The sequence below is a fragment of the Ovis aries genome, chromosome 1 (assembly GCF_016772045.2).
Source record: "Ovis aries strain OAR_USU_Benz2616 breed Rambouillet chromosome 1, ARS-UI_Ramb_v3.0, whole genome shotgun sequence".
NCBI classification, from domain to species: domain Eukaryota; kingdom Metazoa; phylum Chordata; class Mammalia; order Artiodactyla; family Bovidae; genus Ovis; species Ovis aries.
Window position 1 is genome coordinate 44,173,840 of NC_056054.1, and position 25,823 is coordinate 44,199,662.

General features: G+C 36.0%; 1 protein-coding gene across 9 annotated transcripts; it reads right to left on the reverse strand.

Moving 5' to 3' along the window:
• Positions 1–919: 919 nt before the first annotated feature.
• Positions 920–24,063, reverse strand: DEPDC1 (DEP domain containing 1). 9 transcript variants are annotated; one of them, XM_060400277.1, is made up of 13 exons: positions 23,891–24,063; positions 20,696–20,961; positions 18,018–18,174; positions 17,242–17,360; positions 16,684–16,814; positions 15,316–15,363; positions 12,395–12,535; positions 9,667–10,518; positions 9,058–9,230; positions 6,666–6,842; positions 5,082–5,267; positions 4,203–4,379; positions 920–1,189 (listed from the first exon to the last, which is right to left on the reverse strand). In XM_060400277.1, the coding sequence occupies exons 1-12, from the start codon at positions 23,936–23,938 to the stop codon at positions 4,239–4,241; spliced, it is 2,439 nt and encodes an 812-aa protein (XP_060256260.1). In that variant the 5' UTR covers positions 23,939–24,063; the 3' UTR covers positions 920–1,189; positions 4,203–4,238. The 9 variants fall into 9 exon arrangements, with proteins under 9 accessions (XP_060256260.1, XP_042105561.1, XP_060256266.1 ...); XM_042249627.2 differs by having other exon boundaries at positions 6,657–6,842; XM_060400278.1 differs by lacking the exon at positions 920–1,189 and adding an exon at positions 2,412–3,983.
• Positions 24,064–25,823: the final 1,760 nt, after the last annotated feature.

Sequence of the window (25,823 nt, forward strand, 5' to 3'; positions counted from 1 at the left end):
ATCTGTGAGGTACTGAGATTGTTTGGTTTACTGCTTTTCATTCCATTCTTTCTTTGTCCCCCAAACCCCTTTTTAAGTACTCAACTGATTTACTTCACCCTGTCCAATGCCAATTAGTACTCAATAAAACCTTTAAACTACTGCAGGTCTCTGAAGAGTTTTTTTTCTTTAACTTTTTGTCTTCTGTATTTTTTAATAGCTTCCTCACTCATCCTCTGATCTCTAGCTACTGAATGCACTGAAATGCTGAGGTTTATTTTGGCTGTCCCTCCCTGCACTGTGGCCTGGCAGCCGCCTGGAGGCAGTAATCTTGAGACAATCATAGGGATTCTCCAGTGGCTCAGCTGGTAAAGAACTTGCCTACCAATGAAGAAGATACAAGAGATACAGGCTTGATCCCTGGGTTGGGAAGATCCACTGGAGGAGGAAATGGCAACTCACTCCAGTATTCTTGCCTGAAAAATTCCATGGACAGAGGTGGATGTGACTATGCACACATGCATAGGGCTTACCTCCTTTGTTTTCATTTTCTGAGGAATCAGTCTTTTATTACCTGTAGTTGGTATCTCTTAACAGTTGCTTCATACATTGGGCTGGCCAAAAACCTTGTTTGGGCTTTTCGTAAGATGTTATGGAAAAACTTAAAAGAAAGTTTTGGCCAACTCAATACTTGGTTTTCCAGTTGCTTATGGAAGGATAAGTTAGACCAATTAATGATACGAAAGTTTTTTTTCATAATGAGTAAAAGTCAAGACTATTTTCAAATGTCTTATACATTCTGCATTTCCTCAGTACACATCCTGGGAGGTTTTCTGGAGAGATTAAAATCAGCTATTCTATATATTTTCCCCCCTAGTTCTTAAGAAAATAAGATTCTTAGTTAATACAAAAGCTAAGTTAATCCTGAGTTAATAAAAGATTTACAGTATAAAGTTGGTATACTTTATTGTATTTAGAACTGTGAATTTTATTCCAGTGAACTGACTTTATTTCCTTAAATTTAGAGTTTAGTGTTAAAACCACAATCCTTCATTTCTCTTCTAGAAGTTTCAACAGTAATACCACATGCACCCACATGTGCTTTACCTTCAAAATCAAAGGGAGATATATCTGTTGGAGAGGTAACAGGCTGCAGGTATATAAAATTCTGGAACTATTTTTAATTCTTCCAAACATGAACATATCACCACTGATAGAAGAGAACAGAAAATATATTGTGAGATATGAGAACAGAGATTGGAAGGAAAGTTTCAATCAGCAGAAATTTTATTAAATTCAATATAAGAGGAAAGGACCTAGAAATTGAGCTTAGGCTTGCTAATAAGTTCAAGATTTAAATACATTACATTGCCTCTTTTAATTATCCTTACAACTTGGTTAAGTAGATGTTATTATTCATATTTTATGGATGAGGAAACTAAGAGTTTAGACTTTCCAAGGACAGAAAGCTAGTCAGTAGGAAATTCTTTGTACTTTCCACTACTGAGTATAGATTAACTAGATAAGTATATGAGAAGTGTGGATCACTAAATGACAGCAATTAGCAGAAGCTAGTGGGAATGCTTGGTGGCAATAACTTTTGGCACCAGAAATAAAATTTTCTATGTGTTCCAACAGATTTGCTAGACCATTTCATATCCTCTTCCCTGAAATTTGCAACATCTTCCCCAAAATGCTTTACTTTCAAGGGCTGATTTTGATTCTTTTTTCCCAAGAAAGTAAAAGTATTAGAAGAAACTTTCTATAAGCATCTAACATCAAACCAAACCATCAATATTTGAAATTAAAGACTCTTTTTTTTCCCCCTGATACAATGGTATCTGTCCACATTCCAGTCAAAGGCTAAGCATTCAACTTGTGTAATGTATCCTGTATGCTTTCACATATTCAATGATTGCTTCTGAAGACATTAATGTTTTCTTTCTCTTTATACTAGACCAAATATTTTCAACTAGTATGTACAATCAGAAGCTTTCTTTCATAACTAAAAATAGTTTAATAAGACACACACTACAAATACGTTTAACAAGAAATTGTTCACAATTTTGTTTTGTATCCTTCCCTTCTGCTCAAAGCAACTGAGAGGACTCTATTTTTTCCTACAATCTTTTCTAGTGCTATAATTCTAGGTGTTTTTAGTATTAATTTCTAATATTTTAGAGTGCCTATTTTATGCTAGATACTGTGCTAAACACTCCTGTCATGCATTATTGTATTTAATGCTCACATCCTAATAGACATGTACTATTATAATTTTTATCATACAGATAAGAGAAAACTGGGATTTAGAAAAGTTAATAACTTGTCTGTGGTTACATAGTATACAGCACAGTATGATTCAAATCTGACTTCAGAGTTCACATTATTAAAGTGTTATGTCATGTACTCTTTAACCTCAATTGAATGCACACTAATGGAAATGAAAGTTTATTATGCCTTTATAGTATTTATATACTTAATATCAATCAATAAATACAAAATTAAATTGTTACAAAACCCACAATAGTTTTTATCGCAATACACAACATAATTCACACTAGTACACACCTTTAAACAAATTTTTGAGTCTACAAACACCTTGGGAAGAATTCTAATTTGGTTCAATATTTTTAGCTAAGGTTTCTGGGCAAAAGATATATTATTTTCTGTTCCTATTTTTAATAAAAATAATAATCTCAAATGGAACATTGTCATTTTACTGTATGACATTACACTGAGAAATCAAAACAGTCATTGAACAATAAGCGTCTATTACATCCCAGTCAGTATGTATATCTTTACACTTACCAAATAGATATTAAATAATCGTCAGAAAAATTGAGAAGAAAAATTGCTTCAAGTTTGTACTGTTGGTCAAGCAGAAATTTGGAGAACCTTCTATTAAGATGACAGGAACTTACACTTGGGATTTTCTTCCATGAAATAATAAAGCCAATGTGATCCCAGTTTGACATTTTATTTATACTAAGTATTCAGGGCACTGATTCTCAAAGTTGGCTGAATATTGGAGTCACCTGGAGAGTTTAAAAAATACTAAGGCCTATATGCTATCCATTAAAATTTTGATTTAATTAATATAAGGTAGGGCCTGAGCATTTTTTATTTTAAAACTCTCCTGGTGCTTCTAATATGCACCAATTTAAAAAACACTAGTTTCACTTTTCACTTTCATGCATTGGAGAAGGAAATGGCAACCCTCTCCAGTGTTCTTGCCTGGAGAATCCCAGGGACGGGGGAGCCTAATGGGCTGCCGTCTATGGGGTTGCACAGAGTCGGACACAACTGAAGCGACTTAGCAGTAGCAGCAGCAGCAGTAGAGAACTGTTTCATCATTAAAAAGGCTAGTCTTCAGTAGGAATGAATCCTCATGACTTGACTTCAGTGGGTGTACTGTTATTTTAAGTATATAATAGGTATATTTTCCTTGATTAGAAAATATTTTAGGGGAAGAGGTTTTCTGTTTTATTCATCATTTTTTCCCCACATCTTGAAGAATGAAAGGCAGTTGCTAAATAAATATCTTTTAAATGAACATATGACTGCTTTCTACTTCTTTCATATCTCTACCTTCTTGGAGATTCATGACAATTAGAATGCAAAAGATATTTACTGGAGAAAAATGAATGTCTGAAGCAGTTGGGGTAAACATTAAAGGCAAACCAAAGAGTTATATATACATATTTTAAAAACACATAGATACATAAATAGATCAAAAGTAGAAAAAGAATATATGAGTGCAATATTTAGTAGATGAAAATTAATTCATCAAGTTTTCAAATATTCTTCACATTCTTACACTTAGAAACAAAAGTAATTATAAACAACTAAAACAACTAGTTCTTTAAGTGACATCCATAAGCATGTGCAGATAAGGTTTTTTTTTTTTAAACAGAATTACAGCTTAATCTTGATGAGCAAATGTCAGTTTTCAAAATTCAAGTAAATATAGTTTTAGCACACATCATGATAAATTTTCCAGATAGCTGTATAAAAAACAAAAGATCATTTCTGGTTAAAATACCTGGTATCATCTACTGTTATTTGCTCTCAGTTAAGGTCTACTAGTTTCTTAGCAGCTTCACAATGATAAAAACTATTTGGCACCTCCTTATATAATGTTTTATTGAAAAAAAACCAAACAACCTAATTAATAAATAGACTTCCTTTCTAGTACCTGAATTCTTACATATGGCTTCACTTACCAAAGTTCTAGCAGTAGTACATAATTTTCAATTCAATTAGTATCTTAAGCTACGAAACTTTGGTTTTCTTAAAAATAGCATCGGTTGCTTGATTGTAGGTTTGTCACCGAAAAGTGCTGCTTCACTTTCAGAGGTTGGAAATCTTTTCTGATATATTAAGGGATATTCCTTCTGAAACTTAAAAATGGGGTGAACAATTAGAGGATATTTAACATTATTATCCAAGCTGAAGCCACTGGTCAAGATTTTATAAGGATTCTGTGCTCCTCTCAAATATGTATTTGATAAGTATCCTTTTACTTTATCCTTGCTTCTCCTTGCGCTTTCTCACATATGAAAGGTATCTTGTAATATTTCTTGGAGCCCAGTTAGCATTAATGCTCTAGGATTCTCTTCTGATATTAATTCTCCTAAATTCCAGATGTTCTTTCTTCTCATTGGTAACACCATGAAGGTCACTGGGATCTACCTGGTATATTTCATATTTCTTTGAGTGTCTCAGATCTGGAATTGGACATGCTAGAATCATGTGGCTACAGTGCTTTGATATAGAGCTAAAAATTCTAAATGGCAATGATGAGTCACTAAAATTTACATATTATAATCTAAAGTTTATAATTATTTTCCTAAGGTATAAATACAAATATAGCGTTTTCCATGCTATGAATACAAAATACTTGACATAAAGGAGAGTATATGCTATTATTATTATTAATTTCAGGACAGAGTAAAACCAAGCCGGTAGAAATATGTAGTTATATATATATATTTAAAATTCAAAATATTAAAATAAGAAATTAGATTCTAAATGCTTTTAAATAACAAACAGCAATAGCATCTTAGAAATATTTATGATTAGGAAATTATTCAATCTCTTACCTGTTTTAGTTTTCTCCTTTTCTCCTTTAGAGGCAAACTCTTATTTTTAATAATATTCTCTAAAAGTTCTGCAATTGCAGCTTGAGAGGTAGAAACTTTCTGTTCATCAAACTCCTGAGGACTGATCTGCTTACAGTATGAATACGTTGGCAGAGGAGCAATCACTCCATCTCCAGGATTTTTAATCTGTAAAGAATAAAATGATACAGTCAAATCTATTAATTCAGGTCATGTTCCTAGTTGGTAAATGATTCTTTCAATGGAATTTTGTTCCTATTATTTTGCCACCAAACATGCAACATTTTAAGAAAACTGTATTATGCAGCAGAGAAGCAATAAGTCAGTAGAGTCTCACTCCCAGTCCTACAAGCTACTACAGCTTTATAACCATCAGCAAGTTATTTAAACTTGTCTTGATTTGTCTCATCCATAAAATGGGGATGTACATAAGATATTGATAATGTAAAATCATCATTAGTACCATTGACTATAGATTTTATCCTTTTAACTATGAAACAGTAACAATCAACATGATATTTTAATTCATCTTAAAACACTAATGTTTTGAAATAGTGAGTGTTCATCTACGATTTCTGAGGTGTAAGAATATGGGCAGGGCCTCTAACATCTGTAGACAAGAGAAAGAAATTGTAGGGGATAGTTATAATTATGGTAAGTCATGGCAACATTAGAATGGTATGCGTAGGAAGAAACATGAGTATATATGCTGGGCAGTCAAAGACTGAATAGAACAGATGTGTTGTTTTTGGCTGCTTAGATTCCTTTTCTCCTTCCCATTCTACCCCCAACTATCCTTACTTTTTTTTGAATAACAGACTATTCTCTAATCTATGTAGAGTCACTCAGAGTATGGCCCTCTCTCCAACTCACTCACCCTCAACCACTTAAAAAATGTGCATTTAACCTAGATTGGGCCAATATGAGTCCATACCAGTAACTTTTCAAATCAAAGGTGAAGGAATGGCTCTTTTCCCCCATGGAATGCAAAGAGCTTAAATGGACCATAGGGCTTCCCTCATAGCTCACTTGGTAAAGAATCTGCCTGCAATGCAGGAGACCCTGGTTTGATTCCTGGGTCAGGAAGATCCACTGGAGAAGGGATAGGCTACCTACTGCAGTATTCTTGGGCTTCCCTGTGGCTCAGCTGGTAAAGAATCCACCTGCAATGTGGGAGACCTGGGTTTGATCTCTCGTTTGGGAAGATCCCCTGGAAAAGGGAAAGGCTACCTGCTACAGTATTCTGGCCTGGAGAATTCCATGGACTATATAGTCCATGGGGTCACAAAGAGTCAGATACGACTGAGTGACTTCCACTTTAATCAACCATATCCCATCATGTGAAGGAGCCAGTTTTCAACTACAGGACTGAAATGGAAATAAGAGATGAAGGGATAGAAAAGAGTCCTCTGGCTATTTGAATCTCCATATTCTATCTATATTCCTGACTTTTGGAGGTTATTTACATGGGCTGAAATAGTTTCCCTTTTTGATAAGGCTAGTTTGAGATGAGTTTGACACTTGCAATAGACTAATGCAAAGAATTTTAAGACTTACAATACATACATGGCCCTTTCTTAAGTAGTCAAGATGTTTCTCTACTGCAGCCTGCAGGTAAGAAGGCACTTGAAGAATTTCCTGTTGATGATCCATCAAGAAAGATACTAATCTTGCAGCAAGAAGCTCATCAAGATCTACTTCTTCAGCACAGCGTAACACGCTCCGAGAAAAAGTGTGTATCATCTAGAAACATAATAAAGACGTGAATTTAAAAGCTTAAGGTTTTACATAAATTAGAGTATCAGTAAATTCTAGGTAGCATTATGCTAACAGATTGAGATAAAGTGATAAGCCAACTTCAGCTTAAAAAATGAGGACAATAACATAACATTAGGAAGAATAAAATGCCAATTCCTTTTATTTTAGTACTTGTTAAGTAATTCCTTAATATAAATTCCAAACGACCACAGATGACTTAGCTTTTTAACTTTGTCACAATTTCATTAGTAAATACATAGATTCCATTAATACCACATAAATATGGTGCCCCTAAGTTGGGAAGTTCCCCTGGAGAAGGCAGGAAGGGACAGGCTACCGACTCCAGTATTGTTGGGCTTCCCTGGTGGCTCAGACGGTAAAGAATCTGCCTGCAATGTGGGACACCTGGGTTCGGAATATCCCTTGGAGGAGGGCATGGCAACCCATTCCAGTATCTTGCCTGGAGAATCGCTCTGGACAGAGGAGCCTGGCAAGTTACAGTCCCCAGGGTTGTAAACAGTCAGACATGACTAAGCGCAGCACAGCACAAGGACTGTTAGAGAAGAATGACTTATAAAATTGATCCCACAAAAACACAAATAGGAGAATATATAACATATAAACACACGTGGTTACAAGGTTGGCACCATATATCTTTTGAAATTGGAAAATAGTTTTTAATGCTATTCCATCAGTCTTTAAAGAGAATGTATGTATTATTCGGTTCCATCATGATGATCTTCAAATCCTGGGATAAATTTTAGGTTTCAAAACTAATTTACTCTCATTTATATCCATATAAGCCACCAAATATAAGACACACACATGCATGCACCCTTGCACACACTATTTTCCAGCTTCAAAAGATATATGGTGCCAACCTTGTAACCACGTGTGTTTATATGTTATATATTCTCCTATTTGTGTTTTTGTGGGATTAATTTAATAAGGCACATATAAACACACACTTCATTCTAAAATAATTTGAATACAAAATTGTATTTTAGGTATTGTGCACATAATAGATGCTGAGCATATTTATTAAACTATTTTTGGTTTTATTTCTACATGTCTGGCAGGTTTTTTCTATCTTCTTCTAAGGTTCAGTCCTCAGATTTTTATTCTTTTTTTCCTCAGCTTTGTAGAGCTCATTTACTCCCATACTTTCAACTACCACTTTTCAAAACACGTACTTTCGGCCCTGATCTTTTTTCACCAGTCTCAGGTTTCCAACACTCTGTAGGATAAATTTTACTTGGATGTCCTATAACCTAACTGAAAAAGTGTAAAATCAAAATTATCTTCTTTCTACTCATATCTCTCTAAATATCTTCCCCTACAAACCTGCCTATGCTTTTTAGTGGTGCCACAATCACTTGAGTGCAATTTTTTCTCTTTATATTAGGTCTGTTATTATTAAAAAACTGTCCTTATTGAGTGGAAGAATGGAACTTAGCTCTTGAGTCCTTGCTACAAGAACATCCTGTAAATTGAAGCTGTGCTCTGAGGAAGTGGCAGTTCTTTATAGACAGAGAGAGAGACAGAGAGAGAAACAGAGAAAGACATATTAGAGGTACAATTTCAAGAGTTCATTTCCAATGGGGATCTGCATATGAATGTCTCATCCCTCATATTCATATGGAGCCCAAGACTATTTCACAGAAGTTCTCCCAACTTCCTGCCTACAGTGATAAGCCATTCTAATTCACATAATACATCAAATACAACTTTTCCACTTCCAGAGTATCTGAAACACTCTGACTTACTACATATGAATTTCCCATTAATTCTCTATTTCAAGGGTTACAGTGCCCTTCAGCTTTCAGCAGTGCCTATATCTCCTCTTCTTTCCCCACCAAACAGAATTGGCATGGGCAATATAATATGGTCTGACAGTCTGACTCATTGTAACACAGAATGAATGAAGAGGCAAAGTCCTTAGACAATACAAAGATCAAGATGTGAAAGTATAAAAGACTGGGCATAAAGGATTAATGTGCATTCCGCTGTACATTAGGGAAGGTTAGACTTTTAAGTCTTTTAAACTCAAGAATCTAGATTTCAAGACCATGACATCACTTGAATAGTACTCTTAGTTTGGTTTTCTATCTTTTTTTTTCTGCTGGGGACGGGAGAATGGTGGTGGTGGTGGTGGTGGTTTATGATTCAGACTTATTCTTTCCTTAAGAAATCAACTTACCAGTGATCTTGTACCCATTGCATCATGAAGTTGGGGCATATCAACATTTTGACTCATTCGAGAAATCATGCGCATTAAAAGTTGAAGCTTTCTACGATTTGGTGGGGGAAGTAACAAACAACATAACTGCAGTGCATCGATGGCAACCCTCTCTAAATGAGGTTGCAGCAAACCTAGGAAAGCAAAGTCACCCCCCAGGAAAAAAAAATCATCAATGACACTAGTTGTTTTAATACTACCAGCATACAGTTATATAAGGAAGGCAAAATAATATTTTGATATTTTAACTATTCCATGAAATTTATACATTCTTCAAAAACATGGTAAGGTACTCATTATTTTCTTCATAACCCACTGGATTATGAAGGACTGAAAATCTTTCACCAATTATAAACTGACTTAGAATAAATGAAATTTAAGGCAAAGAAAAGGAGTGCTTTAGGTAAGTAGAATAAATCTTGGTTATGCCATGACAAGTCTTATACAACAAGAATTTTTTCTGTTGGAGAAAAAAATAAAGCAATTTCAGAGAAGAAAAGCCAGGTAAGCAAAACTGGGTTAGTAAACACTAAAAATTAATATTACATGCATTGAAAGCATCAACCTTACTTTGTGTGCCAGTCAACATAGAAGAAGCTGGAGGTAAAGAGTTTTCTGAAAGTTCTATTGTGCTTTTGCAGAGTCTTTTATTGATTGTGGTACTAGACTCTCCGAGTTCACCTTCCATAGCTGTTTGCACACTGGTGCTGCCTTGTCCAAGATTTGGTTTCATGATAATTTCAGCCACTGGCATATTAATATAACTATTCCTTTTTGTACTACTTCTTAAAAGTAAACTCTGAGATCTACAAAGCTGTTTTGGTTTGCACTTTCCATTATATAACTCCTCTTGGTCTTGAATGGTCAAAGTAGAGGTTCTCTTATAACCAACAGAGAATGGCTTTTGAATACTTTCCTCTGAATGAAGATTCATCAGGGATTCCTGTTTGGTCTCAGATTCTAAAGATTGCTTATTATTTTGTCCTTCTATGTTCAGAACAGATTGATGGAAGACACTGGAGACCTCTTTACTTGAACTCCCTGGTAAATCTACAATTCCTTCTAGTGAATAGCACCTTGGTTTGATGTTAGAGGATAGAACATGCATTCTACTTAAGCCTACTAAATTATGACAACTTCCTCCCATTATGTCATTAGCACTGGCTCTTCTGTTTTTAAAATTAACTAGCTGCATTTTCTTAGCATATTTTTCTTGAAATCCTTGATCACTTATCTGCAGTCTCTCAGTAGTATCTGATTCTTCTTTTGTTTTGTCTTTATGAAGAAGACTGAGAAGAAGACACTCAGTTGATTTGAAGGAATTCAGATTGTTTAAATGAAGAATTTTTGAAGACTGTGGATCATCTTGGATTTTATGTATCCCACTGGGTCTATCTGAAACTGTGACGTAGCCACAAACAACTACCAGGAAATGAAACAAAAATTAAGATGCAACTGTATGATAGTGGACAAAAATAAAACAAAAACAATAAAGCATCACTATAGTCCATATTGTTAGTATAGTACAAATAGCAGCTGCTTAATTCAGAAGCCACTTAAATAGGACACATGCAACATTCAGTTACAAAGTGCAAGACTAGAGGTTTTCCAACTTGTGATGAAAATAATATTAAAATTTATTTCAACAATCTAATTAAATGGATTGAGTCAAATACATTAAAAAATATCTACTTTCAGTCTACAAATATTAGAAAGCTCTTAATTATAAGACAACTATAGTTTAAGAAAACATATATATGATCTTTCTCTCAGATACCTGGTACATAGCTCCTAAAACCCAAGGAATTTCCAGAGTGATTGGAGCCTTTTATTCTTCACCATGAGCCTATTTGAGCACACTTCAGTTTATGCTAATGAGTTGACTTAGGGCTGGCCTGAGTAAAGTTGAGTAAAGAATCTACCTGCAATGCAGGAGACCAGGGTTCAGTTCCTGGGTTGGGAAGATCCCCTGGAGAAGGAAATGGCAACCCACTCCAGTATTCTTGCCTGGAGAATGCCATGGAGAAAGAAGTCTGGCGGGCTACAGTCTATGGTCGTAAGAGTCAGACACGACTTAACTACTAAACCACCACCAGTGCTGGCCTTGCTTAGAAGGTTGGAATTTTAGTCCTACCTCAAGGAGACCTGGATTTGATCCCTGGGTTGGGAAGATTTCCTGGAGAAGGGAATGGCTACCCAGTCCAGTATCCTGGCCTGGAGAATTTCATGGACTGTATAGTTCATGGGGTCAGAGTTGGACATGACTGAGCGACTTTTACTTCACTTGACTCTGGTGTTTCCCAGGTGGCACTAAGTGGTTAAGAACCCACCTGCCAACGTAGAAGACTTAAGAGACATGGGTCTAATCCCTGGGTCAGGAACATTCCCTGGAGAAGGGCATGGCAACTCACTCCAGTATTCTTGTCTGGAGAATCCCATGGACATAGGAGCTGGGCAGCTAAAGACCACAGTGTCACAAAGAGTCAGACACGACTTAAGTGACTTAGCATGCACACATGCATACCTCCCTGGAGGGGGTGGTAGGGTGGGTGGTGGTGGTGGTGGTGATCAAACTTAATCAACAATGACCAATGATTTAATCAACCATGTCTATGTAGTGAAATCTTATGGAAACAACACAGCTATGGGAGCTTACCAGTTGGTAAATACATGGACAAACTTGGAAGAGTGACATTCCTGAAGAAATCTTAGAAGCTCTGCACAGCCCTTACCCCCATTTCTTGCCCTATATCTCTCTTCCACTTGGCTACTCCTGACTTATATACTTTATAATAAACTGGTGATCATTAGGTAAAGCACTTTCCACAGTTTTGAAAACTATTACAGTGAATTATTAAACCTCAGGGGGATTGTGGGACTCCCTGGGTTTGGTAATGAGCCAGGGAGAAGGGCTATGAAACATGAGGACCCCATTTGCAGCTCCTGTATGAAGTGAGGACAGTCTTGATGAACTGAGCCCTTAATCTGTGGGGTCTAAGCTAGTCCTGCGTAGTTAGTACCCAAGTTGAAAAACTTTGCCCTCAACTTTTGGGGTCTGGGTTAACCGGGTAGTTTCAGAAATGAACTGAATTGCAAGATGTGATTGGTGTAGAGAGTTGGTGTTAGAATGGTATATTTGAATGACTGAAAACATAACAGCAACCAGAATATTTCTGAGTTTTAAAATAATTTATAGCCTGTCACTTTCATACTTATCTATACTTTTAGATCCTTTAAATTATGGGGGACTTGGAAACCAGTAAAATAAATTAAATAATAAGGAAAAATCTATACATACCCAAAATGTTTACAAATAATTCATAATAGTCAAAGGTAAGTAGAGGTTCAGGGAGATCTAGAAAATAATCTGCAATTGTTCTGAATACATCTCGCTCAAATCCAATATAAGTTGGATTATTCATGTCATTACTTCTTGGCCCTAAGTGGAAGGCAAAAAAATAGTGAAATTTATTTCTTTTAAATATAATTTTTAAAGACACTTATAAAAAGCCTAAAGCCTGTATTTATTTCATGAAGGATCTATGCTTAACAACAAATTGTCATAATTCAAAAATTTAAAAGGTTGTGCATATCTCATGCCTTCTCACTATCTTTTCACTAGAAATCACTGCAACTATTAATATTTTGTTTAGTTTTAATATTTGTATGACTGAAAAATTTGAAATATATTTTAAAAGCATCGGGGAAGTTTATTTTAATGGAATTTTATCACAATTCATTTTATATAGCACAGAATATTTAGATATTGCAAATAATTCTTTCAAATTATCTTTTGCAAATTTATATTTTCATGATTAAATTTTGCCTGATATAAAGCATACTCTGAATGAATTTAAATAATGTCATTACATTGCTATTCAATTAGCTTAACATTATTGAAATAATTATGCCTACTTATTGGTATTTTCCTCAGGAAATTCTGATCTCATGTTATAGATGAAGAAACTGAAGCTTAGAACCACTCACTCAAGATTCAAGAGCCTTTGATGGCAAAGCTAAAATTAGAACTCAGAGCTCTGTAACAGCAAGTCATAGGACCTTGAGATTCAACAGCATTTAAAGTGCAGTTCATGGACAACATAATCAGAAACATCAATATGCCTATTAAAAGCATAATCTCTTCTATACAGTACAGAATCTATCAGAATTCCAATGCAGCTAGGGATTATTGATCTAGAATTTTTGCTATTTGTTCACTAATTTAGTAGCTTCCAAATACTGATCTGGGCATCTTCACTAGAAGAATCTTCTGAGATAGGATTTTTTTTAAAAAAATCCTGACATATTCAATCAGTTGAACCTGAAAGTTTGGTGAGTATCTCTAGTGACTATGTTATGCACTAAGATTTGAGAGTTACTCTACTATCTTTCAAGGTAACACACATACATACACACTTAATAGTTTAAAGGCGAATGATGGCTTTATGTGGAACAAAACAGTTTTTATAAGGAGGATATGAGATATATTCTTAATATGTAGAACAAAAATTTTGATAATCATTACAAGTTTTTTAAGATAGAAAATTCTTTACTGGAATTAACATATAAAATTTACAGTTAGAGAATCTAGGTTTGAATATATAGCTCCTCATGTATCAGAAAAAAAGCCTGAATTTTCTTTTCTAGAGAAAAACTGGGAATAGTATATTGATCACTGATTCTTGTATGTCACAGGATTACTGTGGGGGAATAAATAACAAACATGTTAAATGAAAGTCCTGATATTGCTTCTGGCTAGACATATTGTTGTTAAACTGGAATCCAGTAAGTTATATCTTTGGTATCATTTATGCATAACATGCATAATAAGGGACTGCAAGGAGATCCAACCAGCCCATTCTAAAGGAGATCAGCCCTGGGATTTCTTTGGAAGGAATGATGCTAAAGCTGAAACTCCAATACTTTGGCCACCTCATGCAAAGAGCTGACTCATTGGAAAAGACTCTGATGCTGGGAGGGATTGGGGGCAGGAGGAGAAGGGGACGACCGAGGATGAGATGGCTGGATGGCATCACTGACTCGATGGACATGAGTCTGAGTGAACTCTGGGAGTTGGTGATGGACAGGGAGGCCTGGCGTGCTGTGATTCAAGGGGTCGCAAAGAGTCGGACATGACTGAGCGACTGAACTGAACTGAACTGAATGCATAACATGGACTGGGAAGCAAAAGAAACAAAACCCTAAAGATGAGGTATCAGAGAAATCCCTGGAAGTATGCTATCTGAGTTGCTAACTATGAGGCAAGGTATGAGAGAGAAAGGCAGGTAGGTAGGGGAAGGTAGAAAGAGAATTTCAAAAAGCTTATGTTTCTGTTCAAGATCTTTACCTTGATTTGATAAATAGAATTTTTCTGTATCTAATATTATTTACTTTATTGCTACTCTGTTATTTTGTCATATTGACACCCAGTGGACAATAAGGGAATATATACTTATTTTGAACATTAATAAAATACAAATTTTATAAGACCTAGAAAATTACTTCTATAATTATTAAAATATAATTTTACTTTTGATGATTAAGAAGCATACACCTCTGCATACATTTTTAAAATTGACTTTGAGAGCAATTAGTGTTTTGTACTTGAACAGGGCCTTAAATTATAAAAATCAATCATCATTGACCAGTATGGAAAAAGCTTGAAGAACAAAACATGAAAAAATTATCTAACTTAGTGAAGATCATTCTTTTTGATAAACATAAAAGTCCCATTAATATATCCTATGGAGAAGAAGTATATCATGAAACATCTGAATGCTGAAGCTGCATACAATGGCCAGGGGAATGAAGTGGGTTTATGAGACTTCATTTCTAATTGAAACTTTATATTTACCAGCTGCTTTATTTATAAGTTGCTATTTGAACTCCCTGGACTCATGAGACAATTGATGTAGATTATATCTAAAAATTGTTTGAGATCTTCTAGGTTATGATTTTATCATCTATGAAAACTGAGTCATAAATGATTAGCTTGGATTATAAAATCATTATGTGCACAGAAAAAGTTAAGTGCTCTATAACACAATCCACATGCAATGAAAGGTAATCAGTTCTACTAGATCTTCATTTAAACATCAACAGAAATGATATAGTTCAATTTTATCATGACTTTCATGAATTAAATAATCCCTTGGTTCTTATTAAATACTATCAATATAATACATACACATATCACACATATACCGTTTGTTTACTTACAATTTGCTAGGCACTTCATGGCAGATAGTACCCAGTGAGGAAGATCATCTACACAAAAAATTAATATCATTTAATTATACAATTATTATAACAGTATATTTAAAACTTCACACTTGCTACATAATTATACATAATTATATATATGTATATGTACTACCAGAGTTAAAATTGATTACATATGTAATAAGATATAGGGTTTTAAAATACAAGTTTAAAAGTTAGCTATGCTTCTTGAATATTACGGATTTGAGTGAAACCTATGACAGAAACAAGCTATATTTTAATATTATATTTTATAAAATATATAAATATAATTAATGAAATATATTAATATATAAATATATTAATAAAGTATATATTAATTAAAATATTATATTTTACTATTAAGGTGATTTCAAAGCAAGGCTTGCTTAAAATCTTTCAATTGCCACTAAGTGTAATATGATGCATAAGTGTTGCAGTTTTTTGACACAAACACAAAAACCACACATACATTTCACTTGAAAAGTTAATAGTCATAAAGAATAGAAAGCTTAGATGAGAGCATACACTCAAGTTATTTCAGGTAATGAAAGATGGGATTGATCCAAAGCTGCATACAAATACAACATAGCTCCTAGTTTTCAACATTTACTTTTTGTCCTTATGATTAAAATCTCAAAAGTTCTTGCCCACAGAAAGAATCTCAAAGTAATGCATGTCAGTTAATTCTACAGCCAGCAACTGATTATTAGGAAAAAAGACAAGAGCCAACATTTTGAGTAAATTTATTAATACACTTCCTGTAATGTAAATTTTCCAATGCAACTGGCTTGATTTCCCTGATTTTCTTTATATTTGAAACCAATACATTATATAAAATACATACAATATGAAGCCAGTATTCTTTTAAATACTGTTCTTAAGTTTGGACTTATATTTTATTTTGTGTTACTTTGGTTTTGCATGTGTCTTGACCCCTTTAAATCTGTATGTAACTTCTCATGTAAGCTCCAGAAAGGAATGGACCATTTTTCTCTTAATCATCACTAATCTTTAGCACAATGCCCAGCACATTGTAGGTCCTCAATAAAATGTGGTTAAACAATAGTTTCAATTTTATTTGCATACTCTGGATGTTTACTCTGTCATTAAAAAAATTCAAGCAAGAATCCACCTTAGGAGCTAAAACAATACTGTGAATAATATTCATTTTAAAATTATTTTGCCATGATTACCAAAGTACCTCTGATAAAACAGTAGTCTCCCTGATGTTCTCTCAGTTGAAGCATTCTACTTTATATATTTTGGTTTTTCTTTATCCTCACTATAGCTGCAGCCTTTTTTAGCAAGTTTAAAATGATTCCAACTTCTTTTATTGATACCAACCTGATTTGTCTTGTAGTATAACTACTCCATGTTTACTTGTATTGGTCATGTTGTACATTATATACTGAGGAATTACTTGTTTGGGATTTATGACTTCTTCTAGGGAGGATACACCTAGAACGGTTTGCAGGCTAAATAGAAGAAAGAATACAAGCTTTTTTTTTTTCTCCATAAAATAGGTGGAATAGAAATATGCGAGTATGAATAGAAAACAGACAAAGATTTCAGAATATTTTTCTTAAATCAAACCTCTAAGGCTTATATTTAGTATCTACTTTAAAGTATATTTATCTTTATAACCTTTGAAGGATTCCAACATAGACCCCAAACTATAGCTACAACTTTGAGTCAAAGAAAAAGCAAATCATAGTCAAACCATTCTACTTCTACTCTACCAGAACAATAAATACAAAAGTATTTATCATGAAACACATATACAGGTGAAATTCTAAGCGTTGAGAATTAATCTGCTCTTCTTCAACTGAGCATCTTGATGAAAATAACAAAATAACATCCTAAACACCCCAGGAACTTGGTTATAGCTTAGTTTTAGCTTACTATATCAGAATAACATATCTCCAAACTTCTTCAACATCTTTCTGGCTTATTTCTCTGTTTTCAGCTAAATTTTCTTGATCTTCATCAATTATTTCACAGTTCATTTTCTCTGCATTTTCCTGAAAAAAGAATTACTTTGGTTTAATATGATATGCTCAAATTTTAGAAATAATGAACTGATACTACTTCTAACATTTAGTAATTCTATTAGTATCAGTCTACTGTGGAGCTGTAAAGGTGTCACTTGAAGAAATAATACAGTATTTGGGGCTTTCCAGGTGGCACTAGTTGTAAACAAACTGCCTACCAGTGCAGGAGACTTAAGAGACACAGGTTCAACCCCTGGATTGGGGAGATCTCCTGGAAAAGGAAATGGCAACCCACTCCAGTATTCTTCCCTGGAGAATCTGATGGACAGAGGAGCCTGGTGGACTATAGTCCATGACGTTGCAGAGTTGGATATGAATGAAGCAATTTAGCCCTTAGCATGCACTGTAATAGAGCTTTTGGTTTTGTATCTGCCCCCACTACTGTCAAATTAATTTAAAATACATGCTTAAATTATACAAATAGTATTTCAAATATGTCTCACTTTTTATTATTATTTGAGTTCCAAACAAATTTACATATATACATTTAGAATATAATATAGCTAAGTGATTCCAAGCATTGGCTTCAAATCTTAAAGAATCATTTACTTTTAATTATTCTATTGATATTATTAAGCACACAGTAATTATATTTAAACAAGTGATTAGTAAAAAGGATGTTTTTACCTGAGAGAAATGTAGTCCATGTTTTTTGGGAGTTCTTCGAGATAAGTTTCGCAATTTAAAAATACTATCTTTATCTTTGGAAAAATTCTCTATGCTGTTTTTTCTCAATTCTGGATGCCTTCGTGGAAGAGTTTTAAGTGGAGAACTTGTAGGAAATCTGGTTTAAGAATATGCAGTTAAATAATGTGAGATAATGAACTTTTAATGCCTATTTATCTTAGTGCCTATTTATCTTTTCAATTGTGGTTCTGGGAGAAGACTCTTTAGAGTCCCTTGGACTACAAGGAGATCAAAAAAGTCAATCCTAAGGAAAATCAACCCTGAATATTCACTGGAAGGACTAATGCTGAAGCTGAAGCTCCAATACTTTGGCCACCTGATGCAAAGAGCTGATTCACTGGAAAAGACCCTGATGCTGGGAAAGACTGAGGGTGGGTGGTGGGGGGGAGTGGGACAGAGGATGAGACAGTTGGATAGCATCACTAACTCAATGGACATGAGCTTGAGCAAAATCTGGGAGACAGTGAAGGACAGGGAAGCCTGGTGTGCTGCAGTTCATGGGTCTCAAAGAGTTGGACGTGACTTAGCAACTGACCAACAACAAAAATCTTAAAAATAACTCAAAAACACTGGGTTTAATTTATCAAGGAATGAATATTCTACATAAATTAATTTTCTTCTTAAGCCTTTAATTTCTTAAAATAGTTTCCTGATATTATGAGTAAACTGTATATTTTAACTTTATTCCTGTATAATTCAGGGTTATTATTAGGACTAATTCTTTAGGAGAGGTATGACTTACATACAAAACAGTTCTAGAAAGTTACATTTTCTAAATTTCTCTTATTATCTAATTTGTATATATTTTCTGTCCTTTGTGACTGTTCAATTTTCAGAACTCTGTTGTTCCTTTTGATTATAATGCTTTTCCTCCCTTCAATTTAATATAAAATATTTCAAAGATACAAAGAAGTACAAGGTGTTTTTATAAAATAACATCCACATAGGTGACCATCAACAAATGCAACAGTTAACATTTTAGCAAGACTTCTTAAACCAATTCATAGTTTTATTATCACTGTAAAAGGCCTAGAGGTAGAGAGACTAAGAGTTTTGCAGAATTTCAGGTAAGAGAAAACAATAGTCTAATGAAAAAAATACCATGAAGACAAGCAGGCAGATCAGAGAGTACTAAGGCAGCATGATATACATGGTTTGATAATTATATCATATTTAAAGAGGAGAAGGGAAAGAATGAAAGCAACTACAGGAAAGACTGCCATTCATTCAGATATGGATATAAGAGGTCAAAAGTTAGCTTAGGCGATGGTAGTGATTTTTCATATGCTATATGATATGTGAATCGCCTGTCTAATAGGCAAAAAGTGAGTCCTAAAGCTCAGGAGCGATATTTGGGTTGGAGACTTGAAAATCATTAAAACATGGCATGAAAGCAGAGACATAGGAGGAGATTGTCTAGGGAGAGAGGTGAAGTATAGACAAGCCTAGGACCTTGAGGACAATAAAAGCTAAAGGATGAGGTGCAGCAGAGAAACTCAAATGGTGACTAATGAGTAGTGCAGAGAGGAAAGATTTATAGAGCTTTATACAAAGTATTTATATATTTGTTACTGTAGTTTACTTGTGTGACATAAATCATCTTTGACACATAGGCAAAAATCTACTTCTACATTTCATTTGAAAAGTACTAATTTTGTAGAGTAAAAAAGCATGTGTATTAGAATCCAAAGATCTAATTTAAGGGATATATAATCAAGAACTCTGGGTGCATGAGAGAAAACTCAATTATGCAGACCCAAGGGAGTCAGAAAGGTCTCTTGACCTCAAGGTGGGCTACAATACAGCTGACATGAGAAGAAATGTATTCACTAGTCTGATGAATGTGTACATGAGCATATTTCAGACTGAAGGATAAGATTTGTTGACGCATGGTCTCCACCTTTTCACCTGTAAAAATGAGTTAATATCTACTCTGTTTAGCTATTCTAGGTATTAAGTAAGGAAAACACATAACTCATAAAGTAAGGCTGCTGCTGCTGCTAACTCGCTTCAGTCGTGTCCGACTCTGTGTGACCCCATAGAAGGCAGCCCACCAGGCTCCTCCATCCATGGGATTTTCCAGGCAAGAGTACTGGAGTGGGGTGCCATCGCCTTCTCCAAAGTAAGGCTGCTAGTACGTGATAAATGCTTATTTTTTTCAAATTGTGGTATATTTCATTTTTTAGTTATTAAATAAGCTTGCTATTATTTATCTCATCACATGTATTCTTAGATTATATAGATTTATGTCTTTTGAAAGCAAGAACCTGTGAGAATTTGTCATTCTTAAATCTATGAAACTAAATGTTGATAATGTTCTGTCCTTCACATGTTATAGAGCTTTCAGAAGATGTTTAAGTTACAGTATCTCCTCCTTTCCTCACAACTTTCTATTTTATTATATATACTATCTATCATTATAAGGTTTGAATTGTGCAGGAATTAGTCTTAAAGGACTTTAACTTCTAAGTGGTTTCAATTGAACTAAGAGCAATAGTTTTCTAAAGAAAATATTACTTCTCTTAAAGAGGCTGCTGTCTCAGTAACCATATAATAGAAGCAGAGTGAAACTTTATGGTTAAGTAATTCAGTTTTGCAATTATTTCTTTGTTTAATACCTGAATAGCTGACTGTTGTCATCAAGATTTTCTGTCCCCCATTTGCCTTTGATATCTTCAATTACATGATTCTTAAGAAATTTTCTCAATAGCTGGATAGTCTGTTGCCTTGTAACTTCAGGACCAAAATTGCTATTAGTTCTTAATAAGTCATAAAGCCAGTCCACTGCTTCTCCTGCTGTAAAACAGTTGCCATATTTTTTGAAGTGTTGCCTATGTTTTCTCAGGGGCATTCCCACTCGAAAAGACGTGGTAATTTCATTCCACTGCAAAATGAAAAAAACAAAAAAAGTTTTAAAAATCCACTCATTCCTTTCACATATTATTAAATCATTGAAATTCATGAAGAAATCACTTGTCTTATTTGTGCTAAAATTTTTTTACATCTCATACTAATTTCTTATTATTAATTACAGTGTTACGAAAATATTTTTATGTAATGGTTTTTGACGAAAAGTACTTCATTGGCTGATTAGCTTACTTAGGAAACCTAGGAATAATGGAGAACTGTAATGGACCCGCCTTTAGTCCTCAACAGAGAAAGCATTTATTCCTGTTTCTACAACTTCAACTAATATTAATGATATCATAGTAGCATTTGTGTCAGACATTACGCATGGCATTCATTACTTCACTTTAATTCTCACAATTCAATGAATGGGTACTATTATCATCCCATTTTCAGATATGGAATATGAAGCACTGAGATATTTAATAACTTGACCAAGGTCACACACCTGAAAACTCTAGAACTTGCACTCATAACTAAGCACACCAAACAAAACTTACGGCAGGCAGTAGTTTTACTGGTAAAATACCTTTAGTATTAAAAAAAGTTTATATATTTACTAGTGAAGATCCCAATAATGAACATAACAGATGGAGTAAATTAAAATTTAAGTCTATTGTTTGTTTAATAACACTGTGATATATTTACATTTTAAAAAGATAATCACACTTTCAGAAATCTTTTTCAAATTACCCAAAATTTTGGGTTTGTGGCAGGTCTAAGAGAGGTGGTATAGAAGGTGGTGGTGATAAATGTTTTTTTGGGAGTACAATTGCTTTACAACCTTGTGTCAGTTTCTGCTGTACAATGAAGTGAATCAGCTGTATGTATGCATATATCTCCTCCCTCCTGGACTTTCCTCCCCTGTCCCCTACACCACCCATCTAGGTCAACACAGCACCAAGCTGAGCTCCCTGTATTATACAGCAGCTTCCCATTAGCTATCTATTTTACACATGGTAGTTGGGTTTCCCAGGTGGCTCAGTGGTAAAAGAATTTGCCTACCAATGCAGGAGATGCAAGTTCAGTACCTGGGTCGGGAAGATCCCCTGGAGGAGGAAATGGCAACGTACTCCAGTATTCTTGCCTGGAGAATCCCATGGACAAAACCTGACAGGCTGCAGTCCACGGTGTTGCAAAGGGTTAGACATGACTGAGCACGCTCACGTGTATAATATATATATATATATACACACATATATATATGTATGTCAATCCTAATTTCTCAATTCTTCCCACCCTCCCTTTGTCCACACCTCCATTCTCTATGTCTGTGTCTCTATTCCTGCTCCAGAAATAGGCTTCATCTGTATCATTTTTTCTAGATTCTACACATATGGGTTAATATAAAATATTTGTTTCTCTCACAGACAGCTCATAGAGCTCAATATTAAAAAACAAACAACCCAAGTCAGAAAATGGGTGGAAAGCCTAAAAAGACATTTCTTCAAAGAAGACATACAGATGGCCAATAAACACATGAAAATACGCTCAGTGAAAATGGGTTTCCCTTGTGGCTCAGGTGGTAAACAATCTACCTGCAATGCAGGAGACCCAGGTTCAATCCCTGGGTCGGGAAGATCCCCTGGAGAAGAATACATAGAGATGGCCCATGAACACATGAAAATATGTTCAACTTCACTAATGCAGGCGAAGGTGTAGAGAAAAGGAAACCTTTTGCACTGTTGGTGGGAATATAAACTGATACGGCCAAGTGGAGAACAGTATGCAGATTCCTTCAAAAACTAAAAATAAAACTACCATATGACCCAGCAATCTCACCATTGGGCGTATGCCCTGAGAAAACCATAATTCAAAATGATACATGTACTCCAATATTCACTGCCACACTATATTCAATAGCCAGGACATGGAAACAACTCAAATGTTCCATGACAGATGAAAGAGTAAATAAGATGTGGTACAGATAGAGCAGAACATATAACTTTTTAATTGAAAAAAATCCTACTTTAGAGGTGAAGAAATCTGATCTGTAAATCCAACTGTTAGTACTTGTTACGCTACCACTTCTCTAACCTATGTGGTCCCAACATCATAGCACAAAATTTACGGGCTGAAAGAGAACACAATAACTGTATTATTTTCTTTATACACCTCCACATTTCATGTTATTCAAGAAAGTTATACTGAGCTGCAGTTTATACAGAGAATAAGTTGTCTGTTATTCTACAGATAACGACACACTTTAACCTACAGTAACATCTACTCTGGACAACTCTCAGCTCTACTTTACCAGTGGGGAAACTGATGCTCACACAAGTGATCCTCCTAATGTCACATAACTAGTGACACAGTATCCTCGTGGACCGATGATCCAAATACACAAGACACTGTGTGCAAGTACAAATCCTGTGACTACCAACAGTGGCTCCTGATGGGTACTTACAATAGTCTGAGTTTTAGCTGTTAGAAATAGCTGTTATTGAGTTGTATTCAGTCGATACATCCTGTATTTAATTCCACAGGACCGGAAAAATGAAGCTGTCGCAATCTGATCCTACAAAACACGGGAACTCGTTCTAAATTCCCCTAAAATCCTGTTGAGGGTAGAAAACCTGGGGCGAGGAGCGCCTAAACTCAGAATATTCTAAGTCATCCCAGGAGACGCTGAAAACACCAAGAACAGAGTCGCTTAAGAAGTTGGGTCGATGCGCCTACCCCGGGAGCCTGGAGCAAAGGAGGGGGGCAGACTCTCAAAGGAGGGGGACAAGCGTATCCAACGGTATCGCAAAGGTCCGCGATACCCGAGAACTCCCCTCATCCGCCTCTTCAGCGATCTCCTGGGCTCTGGGGCCCATCCCTACGCCCTAGGAAAAACTATGAGCCTTTTCACGTAAAACCGGCCATCACTCCGCTGGCCAGTCTCGTCGTTCGCGCTGTCTTACCAGCTTAGTGGCCCGATAAGGGCCTGGAGGCACATCCCGATTCTCCATTCCGCCCACCGGGCCCAAGGGTCCCTCAGCGTCCGGTGCCCGGCATGGCAGCGGAAGGCGACACTCAGACCCCGATTCCCGGGCGGCGACACAGATCCCCACAACCGTCACCCCGCCGTTGATTTGAATACCGCCGAGGGCTGCGCTGATTGGCTGAGCTGTCTGCCCACGTGACGCACCGCCCTGGCTAGCCGCAGGGGGCGTGGGCTGTGGACTCTCTCCAGGCTGCGGCGCAGGCGGACTTGGCTGAGAAAAGCTGATCTTCTTCCTCCCAGACGGGTGAGACCGGCTCCTTAACCTCACCTGGCTTCTCTGAAGTTGTTTATCTGTCTTGCGGTCCTTGGCGAGGCGGAGTCATGCTTCCACACTCAGAATTGGTGAGGCGGTTTATTCCCCTACAGGATGTTTGGAGCCCAGCATTTGGCTTAAAGGAATTTGAAATTTGAAAAGAAAAAAACGAACAAACACAAGCCTTTTCTGCCTGGTCCCGCAGGGTCCCAGGCAGTTGGTTAGCAAGAGAAACAAACCTGGGGCGTAGCTTTCGCCCGACTGACCGCTTGGTTTTGCTTTTAGGAAGCTTTCTGGGTATAAGGGAACACAATTCCCACAATTCCATCCTCCCCAGTGCTGAATGTGAGTTAACGCTCACTAACCGCCCCCCAACACCCCGCCCCCCCCCCCCCGGTGATGCAAAACTTGCCAAATTGCTTCCCTTAAAATCTATCTCATCACACGAAAATCCTGGGTTTATTTAAATCGTGGATATACAGAAACTGAAGTTCCCAGAACTTGCTCAGAATCTCAGGTCCTGTTGGCATATCTCAGACTTCGTACTTTTAATAAACGTTCTATCACGAGTTTGAAACTGTTTTGGTGGTGGGAGTCCCTTAGTTCAGACACTGAGAAATTACCTGAGTGAATTGAAGGCGTGGAAGAATTAATTTGGAAATTAAAGGACAATTTGAAAGGATAGACTATAGTAAAAAGGAGTGATAACAGAAAAATTTTAAGGGAGAACACGATGGTGTGATCACTCACCTAGAGCCAGACATCCTGGAATGTGAAGTCAAGTGGGCCTTAGAAAGCATCACTACGAACAAAGCTAGTGGAGGTGACCGAATTCCAGTTGAGCTATTTCAAATCCTAAAAGATGATGCTGTCAAAGTGGTGCACTCAATATGCCAGCAAATTTGGAAAACTCAGCAGTGGCCACAGGACTGGAAAAGGTCAGCTTTCATTCCAATCCCAAAGAAAGGCGATGCCAAAGAATGCTCAAACTACCGCACAATTGCACTCATCTCACACGCTAGTAAAGTAATGCTCAAAATTCTCCAAGCCAGGCTTCAGCAATACATGAACCATGAACTTCCAGATATTCAAGCTTGTTTTAGAAAAGGCAGAGGAACCAGAGATCAAATTGCCAACATCCGCTGGATCATGGAAAAAGCAAGAGAGTTCCAGAAAAACATCTATTTCTGCTTTCTTGACTATGCCAAAGCCTTTGACTGTGTGGATCATAATAAACTGTGGAAAATTCTGAAAGAGATGGGAATACCAGACCACCTGACCTGCCTCTTGAGAAACCTGTATGCAGGTCAGGAAGCAACAGTTAGAACTGGACATGGAACAACAGACCGATTCCAAATAGGAAAAGGAGTACATCAAGGCTGTATATTGTCACCCTGCTTATTTAACTTCTATGCAGAGTACATCACTAGAAACGGTGGACTGGAAGAAGCACAAGCTGGAATCAAGATTGCTGGGAGGACTATCAATAACCTCAGACATGCAGATTACACCACCATTATGGCAGAAAGTGAAGAGGAACTAAAAAGCCTCTTGATGAAAGTGAAGGAGGAGAGTGAAAAAGTTGGCTTAAAGCTCA